General features: G+C 36.2%; 1 protein-coding gene across 3 annotated transcripts in view; it reads right to left on the bottom strand.

The window, feature by feature from the left end:
* Positions 1 to 1,600: 1,600 nt before the first annotated feature.
* The window catches only part of TMX3 (thioredoxin related transmembrane protein 3), a 44,613-nt gene continuing 36,352 nt past the window's right edge, over positions 1,601 to 9,861 (bottom strand). For 2 of the 3 annotated variants that reach the window (XM_025422058.3, XM_049112035.1), the window contains exons 14-16: positions 7,802 to 7,931; positions 6,391 to 6,459; positions 1,601 to 4,996 (exon numbers count right to left, since the gene is read on the bottom strand). In XM_025422058.3, the coding sequence (XP_025277843.1) occupies positions 4,739 to 4,996; positions 6,391 to 6,459; positions 7,802 to 7,931 (457 nt within the window). In that variant the 3' untranslated portion in view covers positions 1,601 to 4,738. Of the gene's footprint in view, positions 4,997 to 6,390; positions 6,460 to 7,801; positions 7,932 to 9,861 lie in introns of those variants that run through there. The other variant, XR_003126045.3, reaches the window with a different exon arrangement.

Raw genomic sequence — 9,861 nt, 5'->3', positions numbered from 1 at the left:
TCCTCTCCGCCCACAGCACTGGCTCTGTTGTAGACATGCTGAATGGGTGAAGATAGCCTTCATCTATCTGAAGCAAGCTGCCCTGGCCTGCACTGTCCTGGTCTCGTTCCCGAAGTCCCAAAGATCCTAAAGACGTAACAGCAAGGATTTTATATTGAACAACAGATTACAGGAAAAGGCAAACAGAAAACAGCACTTTTAGTGAAGGCAGGTTATGGCCATCCTTTACTGCTGTATCCTCAGTAGGACACAGAAGATGTGCAAAAAACATGTGTTGAAAGAATACATTGTCAAGAAAACAATTGCCACTTTTTTTACTAGTTGTTGGAAATCTCTTCTCGGTTTTAGAGAAAGTTAAGGGTTGAGGACTGTTGTCAGGAAGGCTTGTAGGAAAATCAAATCATCTATATTCAGTATCTATTAATATTCTAAATCTGTATCCAAATAACACTGGTATCTATTTACACACACCATCAATAACCCTACTGGATACTCATATCCTCTTACATGCATTTTCACTGAAAGCATAAAACCCAATGTTTTTTTTTTCCCCCCCAATGGGGTTTTTGGAGATGTTTGTGAACCTAAATATTTGTTAAAGAACTAACAACTCCCATTTCCATCCAAAAATGTTAGAGCTTGAGTTGCAAAGTGGCCAAGCAAATTTAAACATACTACTATTTCATATTCCTGAAGTCTTGGCTTTTCTCTGTGATCAACAATGATATAAATTCTAAAAAAATAAATCGAATATATACATATATTTCTGAGCTGTTTTCATGTGCCAGTCATGTGTCTTATATGTAACTCAGTCAATCTCAATCCAGGGAGATGGGTTCCATCAACCCGGAATTAGACACTTCCCAACTTTGCACAACATGTGATGGAATAAGGACTGGACTTCAGGCAGTAGGACACTGGGCCTCCACATCCACGATGCAGTCCCCTCTCAGCAATGACCTGGGAGCCAGTTCATCACCCACGAAATTTATACAGAGGACATGGTTTGGTTGCTCTTATCTGCGAAGGTCCATTCTAACCAGCTCATCTGTTTGAGTCCCACGTTGGGTGGGGCCCACTTTTGGCTGTTATTCCTGTGCCAGGACAATTCTCATTAAAAAATGTGCCGAAGGTATAACATGTGAAAAATAAATTACTAAAAAATTAGTGTTTCTACAGACTTCTGTTTTTTCTAATACACTTTCTCCATTTGATGCTGTTTTCAAAAAGAACATCGAAGCGTTAGACTTCCGTTTTACTGACAACAAAAAGGAGGGGAGGTTGTGTTGTGTCCACGATCACAATGAAGCTGTAGATCACAGACTCAAGTCCAATTATTCCAACTCTAAACCCTGCAATGAATGTTTAAAAATAATCAAGTGTTACAAATACAGAAATATAAAACCTATGAATCTCAGGTTATCTATAAGAGGATTAGATAACAACTTGATCTCTCCCAAGTCTGTTTAAACTCATTTTATGTTTCTATAATGACAAATAACTTACAATTTAATGAAAGGAAAAATAATTTGTGGAAGATCAGTCCTCTTGCTTGCACAAGGAACTATTAGTATTGAAAATATACAAATAGTAAAAGTAATAACATTTTTCAATTAATTTATTTTAGAAAATCAAAGGTTTACAATTGGTGCCATAAGGCAAGATATCATGAATTCAACAAGTTAGTAGTAATACAGACTTCCAAAAACCTTTATAGATTTAGTCCAAAGTAGAAAATTATTTTTTGCCCACTCTTGGACTCAGACACATTCAGAAAAAATATATATTTATAAAAATAAAATGGCAAACCTAATCCCACCAAATAATTGATAGTCTTAATATCTCACACTGGTTTACTTGAACAATGTCTGCATAAAGAGAATAGCTAAGTTTTTTTTTTTTTACCTGTCCTCTGTATGATACCTCTGTATCATATGAAGCAATGATGAAAAAATGTAAATTATTTTAGAAAACCAAAACCACAAAAGCCCCTGAAACAAAACACAAGAAACATCAACAAAAATCCACTAAACAAAAATACAGTTGTCTAACTACTCACATAGGCCCTTCCTTCAACCTCTAGACATTTGGCTGTTAATGCTATTTCTAAGTCAGATACCAGGAAAACACTAGGTGTGAGAAGAAAATAAAAATTCAGGCCTAATACACGTTTCAGATAATCAAGTTTCAGATAAAGTAGCTAGAGAAATATTAATGTGTATGATGAAGCAAATAGAAAGGACTACAAGCTATAATGGGGTGCATAGCTTGATAAAAATATATATTTTCTTCCTCTGAAATGTAATTAAATATTGTCTGAACACTAGATTTAGCAATAGCAAGTCACCTAGAATTCTGAATTTTAAGATTTAGAAAGAGAATTTTATTGCAACCAAAAGAAAAGACAAAAGGATACTCTTATTAATATGTAATCATAATAAGATTCACCAGTGAATGAGGATATCTCTATTATACTACTAGATTCATTAAGAAATTAACTTGGGTGTAGTTTTTCCTAAAATGAAAATAGCATTTCTACTTAAATGCTGATACCACATTAAAGGGAACAGCATACTACTGAACAAAATTTTTAAATTTGTTTTGTGAGAAATCTGATAGTATCCTAAAGTAGAAACAAAATAAAAAGCAAAATTTTAATACAAAAGAAAGAAAATTATTCCTTATAAACCATCTACACGTTTTGTTTTCCTAACAGACACTCTTGAAAAACACAAATAGAATATAGGACAACAGTAGAGAGTTGTGAAAAAGGTAACAGAAAATTAAGGCATTAACTTACTGACAAGCAAGTCTCAGAATACAAAGATCACTGGATGTCTTGTTTGTTGATACATACTGAGTTTTTACTATTTTTTCTTTCTCTACTGAAGTCTTTCATTTTTATAAGTGATGCCTGACAAAGGCCAAAAATGTGCAGATGATGGACATCTGATAATGATAAACATGAAGAAAAGCCATGGCATTTTCTACAATTTCCTACTGTCACTGGTGGAGGCTATGCTTTACATTCCTTATTAGGTTAGACTCGAAGCATGATAGTCACCTAAGCTTTTGTCACTGCTGCAAAACAAGCTCGACCTCTGGGAACATTAATATTTATCCTCCAAAAGAACCCCTCATTACTCTTTGGAGAGGAATCCAATTGTTAAATTGGTAGCATTTAACTATGATATGCTAAAAGAACACATGGATACAATAAAACAATTGCTAGAAACTTCTTAGTAGATACAAGAGTTTCAGTTTAGCTGGGATCAGCATGGCATCAGAAGTAACCAACAGCTGGCTTGAGGACCAAAGCCCTAAACAACTTCAATATCAGGACCATGAGTTGCATATTTTTAAAGTGATTAACACTCATTTTTCAGTGTTTAATAAAAACTATTATATTGTTTAACTCATTCAGTGAATAATCACCCACACAATGGTCATCTAATAAAAATCCTATAAACTTAGCTAAAATGAAGGACTCAAAAATAATCTACAATAAGCACACCATAATTATACTTAAAATAATGCCAATTTTTATCCATTACTCGGGATAGAGTTCTTATTTCATTATAGGGAGAAGAGGAGAGGTCACTGGCTGAAATAGGCGTCAGAAATGAGAGGATGGAGAAGGTAACTGGCAGATCTCTTACTCACTGGATTATCATAAATTTGTTGACAGGCTGATAATGTCACTCATTATGAATATAAACATGCCCATGTTATGTAACAGACATATGTCAATAAATTTTATATATGTGTATGTAAATATATTGTGCATGTGTGTATATACACAGATACACATATACTATGTCATAAGTTACCATATCATAAACATAAAAAATATGATATATATTACTTTTTAAAAAGCAGCAGGAGCTTTTTATCAAAGCAAATTTTTAGAAGAGATTCCAATATATAAAATAGAGAAAAAATAGGAGGCCATTCTGGCTAAAGCAGAGTAGGAGTAACAGAGACCCTCCCCTTCCTACAGTGACCACTGAGACAACTGCTAAGCATGTCCCAGGGTGTGGTTTGAAATCAATGTCCCAAATAAATCCATTTATTTTGCAAAGATTAAACACAAGACTATTTTTCCCCACTCTATAGACGCATAGGAAATTTTTATAATGCAACTGAGTATAAAGTTAAAAAGGAACTTTTCTTCTCCTTTAAAAACAATAACAAAATAAAATCGCTAAGCTATATAAAACCAAATTATTTTTAAGTCAATCTTAAGTTGATCCATGGAAAAAGTTGTTAGTTCTCCTTTAAAGTGCCTAAATTTTAAAGACTTAATTTTGTCCACGTAAACCTTACCTAAAATATATGAGGAGAATGAATGGTAGGAGGTGAAGGTATTGTTTTTCTTTGTCAAACATGTATCTTCTACCTGACTGACCAATTTAAATATTCTGTTCAGGAATCTTAATTGTGTCACAGAATACTCAGATAGAGAAACATGCAAAAGAACTGATCTGCTGTAACAGTATCTATAAGGTCAACTTTGATGGAGTGTCTGGATTTTTTTTTTTTTTTAGACAAACATTTCATCTCTTTGCTCCAAATATGCCCCCATTTAGGAAGGACTACTTTAATCCATGCAAGTAGATATTAGCAAAATACAAATAACGTATTCTTTTTTGTAAAGATCATGATTAAATGTCTAAATTCAATAAATAGACTCTTTAATAATTTGAAATCCTATGAAATATTCTACATTAGCAAAATTTCAATCTTTCTTCTTTTCTAATACATCTTTGGGTCCTTGCACCGTAGGCACTAGGGCATCTCCACTCCTTGGCTCCTGTTCTTTGCTTTCTTCTGTTGGTTCTTGGCTTTCAATTTCACTTTTGGATACTTCATATCGTTCTTCTATGTAACCTCCATCTGTGTCTGCTGTGTAGATGCCATAGCACATGATACTGACGACCCCCAGTGGAAGGCCAAAGAGAAAGCAGCCCATCAGTGGAGAGCTCTTGAATATAGACTGTGGGAAGAGAATCACAATTCAGTTCTCCTTATATGTACTCTGGTATAAGATACATGAATGAATTTCAAACTACGGCAAATTTCTTCCACTTGCTAACCAGTCAACTTGCTTTTAGTTCCAATGAATCAATGTCAGGATCTCTGCAGCAGCTACCATGTTAGAGACACTGTAAGATAGAACTTTTACATGTATGTGTGTGTGAGAGAGAGACCAGCTACCAGCAGCAGAAAAAAGCACCAAATATTTTATATCCTTTTCTAAGACATTTATCTTCCTCACATAACCATAAATGTCTCTTTGGAGATGGCAACTGCGTGCCCAACAGCTATGTAGTCGGATCCTGGACTACAGCAATGTGCTCACTGCGAAGGCTGCTTATCTACCATAAAAAAGGTACATACACATTCCTCTTCACATGGCATTTAAGATATTTTTTACGTACTGGTTAATGATAAAGCACATTAACTTAATTATTTCCCTCAGTGTATACACAATCCGCTTAGTTCTCAGAAAAGTAAAAGCAATTTTATTGAATAGGTTTTTCAACTATACTATCCTCTGTGGGTTACGACTGTAACTCAGAACTGTGCAGACAAGTCAGAAGAGGGCAAAGTGACTTTGGGTGGAGGTAACGGAAGATGGCTTCCCAGAATAAAGGTGTTTTGAGGCAGAAATTTAAGCATGAGTAAGAATAAGGCACTGTGAGAAGCAGCAGGAAGCTACAGAGAAGCTTCTGCAATTATTCGAAAACTAGAGAGGCCATTTGAGATGACAGATATTCCCATATGTGTTGATGGAAAAGGGAAGGAAAGTGATAATAGACCATTCTGGTAACATTCATTGTGTGGTAGTGTACAGAATGGATGGGAGCTGGAGTGACAGCAAGTGAAGTTAGAGCAGCAGCAGACACAATGTCCTAAGGGCTTATTTTGAGGATTTCTACTTTGATGACTGCTTTTGGCCTTAATGAAAACGCCCATGGAGTAAGTAGCTAAACAACTAGAACTAAGTTTAAGGCCCAAACAAACTTAGGACATGCCTCTGCTGTCAAGCTGACCTAGAGGTGAAGCAGGTTCAGATCCAATGACTAAAAAGGGCAGGAGTTGGAAAGAGACTCTGGAAAACATTTTTAAAGTCATGCCAGTGAGGTAACAGATTCTGAATCCCAGGTAACTCACCCATCAGCAGAAATGAGTACTTAGAGAAACTTAATTTCCACCTGAAAAAGATCTTTTTAATGTAAATATGGACTAGTTTCTAGCTTTCAAATTGAAGATGTATCTTTACCTAATCCTTTGAAATTTCAGATTTACCCTCAATTAGACATAAAGCAACTATATATATGTATATTCTCAATAATCCATGACACTAAGCAGACCATCACAACTTACCACAATAGTAGATTTGGCATCAAATACTATCCTCTTCAATCTCTGCAATATGCTATCACCTCCTTGGGCCTTGAAATTAACAGGGGAAAAAAACCCACAATTAAATTATTATTTAAGTATCAAGACTTTATTTTTGTTATATAACCTTACAACTGCAGGTCAAGGGTTGACCCCAGGAGATTACGAAAAGCACCTGAAAGAGCCATGCTGTATATAGTCACAATTTTTTTTTTTTTGGTCCCCTGCTTTCTTGTGTGAACACACTCTGATCCTCTTCTGAAGAATTCAATCTCAAGCCTGCGCGATTCTGGAATTCTGGAAAACAATAACTGCTATAGGACATCTTTGTGATTGTGTAAGGAGAGTCTCCCCAAGAATGGCCCTCCCCTCACCTCAAAAGTGCTGAAAGGCAGAGAGAAAAACTTCTGATGCAAATATATCAAATCTCTGCATTTGGCCATCCCTGAAATCTGGCTCAGTGCTTGAATTCCCAAACTATATGAGCCTCTCCTTGTCAAACAGTTTGAATTGGGTCTCACTAGCTCACACATAGAAGAATTCTCACTCATAGAGGTGAGTTTTATTTCAAGTAGTATTATTTTCTCAACTAAAAAATTTCTACTATGTGATTGTTTCTAAAAAGAAATGCTTGTTATTCTGTGAGCTAACTTTCAAACAAAGTTTGTAAAAGCTGAAACAAAACGCTCACAAAATAGTAGTTTAACTTCATAAAAGCCTAGAAGTCTCATACTTTTTTCTATTTCATTCTTGTCTGTTGAATTAAGATGCATGCTGGTCACAATGTCCTGAGGCAACTTCATGGCCCTATAATATGGACTGCAATCCACAGTTTGAATAATACTACAGTAAGATTTATAGAAAAAAATGGAAAGCTAAGACTATTATTTCTGAGAAATATTTTATATGAATGAATTTGGAACTCTCCCCTGAAGCTCTGATTCTCAGCACATTTCCTTAAGAAACTGTAATCTTATACACAGGTTTTCTTAGAAAAGCAATCTGAATAACTTAATCCAATTATACTCTTGAACCCAGAAAGGTTAAGGGCCAGGAAATTTCACTCCTGGGATAGCTCTGCACACTGAAGACCTCTTAGCAGCCATAGCCTGACTCCAAATGGCAATAGCACCTCCCACTCACTATGACAATCAAAAATATCTTCCAAATAACCCTAAAGGAGACCTCTCCAGCTATGAGCAGCATCTTTCACAGAGAACCTTTTATGTCTCTCAGAATGTGGCTCTGTGACAGGAGACAAGCAAGGTGGGGAGGACTGCCCCTCACACCCAGGTGATTGCTCTTCTTTCCAGAATCAGAGGAGGAGAAGAAAGTTTGTTTCTCCCCGACCTCCTTCTCCCACCATCCCTTTGAAATGGAGTCATCAACTCACCTCCACTGTGCCATCCAAGATGTTATTAATGAACTGCACCATGTCCTCGGCATTCTTGATCTGTCTGTCTAGTAAAAAGTACTGTTGGTTGGAAGTATTTAGTACAACCACCGTTGGGACTTTGAGTTCACTGAAACAGAAAAATAAAGAATCAAAATACACATTAAACACTGAGATGCCAAGTATTTTGATATTCATTTATACTGTATCTAAGTAACTATAATTACAAAAGGGAGAAGCTGCATTAATGGCTTTGCCTCCCTATGCTCACATGAAGAAAATTTCAAATTGTCCATCAGTTTACAAAATAGCTAAATTTAGATTATACCAAAAACACTCTAGGGCGCTGGGTGGCTCAGGCTGATGAGCATCTGACTCTTGATTTCAGCTCAGGTCCTGATCTCAAGGTCATGACACTGAGCCCCACGTTGGGCTCTGCACTCAGAAGGGAAATGGCTGGAAGTCTCTCCCTCTCCCCTTCTCCTTCTTTATTAAGGAAAAAAAAAGTGAAAGAATATATTCTAATATATAATATCAGAGATCTGAGTATTTGCTTAAACTGAAGGCTAAAAATTATGTATGAAGTACCAATTTCTGGGCAATCTTATTCTCTGCCATCCACATACCACCAGTGTTGGTCACACACAGCCCGTTCCGGGTAAGTGGTACTAGGGAAACAAGACAGGGTAGAGCACCATCTCTGCAGCCACATGGCTTGAGCCCGGAGCTTTCCCATAAGTCAGGTTTCTAGGCCTCATGCTTGTCATTTATAAGTGAATAAAAGGGAGTAGTAGGAGGGTATCTATATTGTAAAAATTAAGTGAGAAAACTCCAATTTAAACATTTAGCACACTACCTTGTGTTCAATAGACACTCTTCCAAATTCTCTGAACTCCCACTATCCCACTACACATCCCAACACATCCTCAGGAAGTGCTCACTGATGTACTAGACATCAATTCAGTTTGCAAACACAAAACATTACTATTAGGGGCCATTTAATTGAACTAATTATTTTTTCCTTCCAAAGATAGGTTGTTGCACAGTCATAAAAGGAAGGGAAGTACTTAATTCTGTATGTCACCTACACATGGGTTTAAGGTTATTTGTATGTCTATATGAAAATATTATGTAAAAGTACAAAACTCTAGAGTAGCAGCAATTCACACCACTGTATTATCACCACATGAGTGAGTTCAGCAGATGGCTTTCTTGCTCCTAATTCTCTACTCTCCCCATGCAATGCTCTTTTCCCAGGGAGGCAAAACATACTCATGTGACTCCTCATATGTTGGGTTCAGCCATGTGACGTATAGCCAAGGGCAAGGTAACAGATGTGACTCAAGCAGAGGCTTGAAATGTGAGTGCATGGGTAGGCTTGCTTGCCTGTGTTTCTGTGACTGCCACATGATAACCTCCCAGGAAAATATCCTTCCAGGATCAAGGCATGCAAAGACTGCAGACCTGAACCTCAGTGGCAGTCTGGAGCCATATCTATCTGTGCCCAGGCAGTATCAGCCAAGCCCAGGTAAGTGAGAGAAAGTAAATATTACAGCTGGAAGTCACTGGGTATTAGAGTCGTTGATTATCCAGAATTATTATTTGGCAATAGTTAGTTGATTATATAATTAAAAAAGAAAAAAAAACTTAGCTTCATTCTTGTTCATAAGAATAGACAACTTTTTGATTTATAGCAGTTTAGTTATTAGTTATAATGCATACATAGCAAAAAATTCCATTTTTACAGAATAGATCAGAACTTGGCCTGCCTATAAAAATACATATTATAAAAAAGTTAAATACACAGTGGAACTAGAATTCAATAATTCGAGTAATGATGGAAAGGGAAAATATCATTTCATCCTATTCCCTCTTAATTACATTCACAAGAACCACCCCCCCAAAAAATATTTAACAAATCTAGGGTCTGATAGTACCCTATTTATTTTGAGACAACGTAAAAAACATAGTGCTGCCGTATAACTATCTTACAAAATATCATGTATTTGCCCTACGTTAAAACCCCTTTCAGCATCAATACCTATTAAATGCTACTATTT

The sequence above is a fragment of the Canis lupus genome, chromosome 1, assembly GCF_003254725.2.
Source record: "Canis lupus dingo isolate Sandy chromosome 1, ASM325472v2, whole genome shotgun sequence".
NCBI classification, from domain to species: Eukaryota; Metazoa; Chordata; class Mammalia; order Carnivora; family Canidae; genus Canis; species Canis lupus.
The sequence above is the reverse complement of the archived record's forward strand: the minus strand, read 5'-3'. Positions and strand labels throughout refer to the sequence as shown.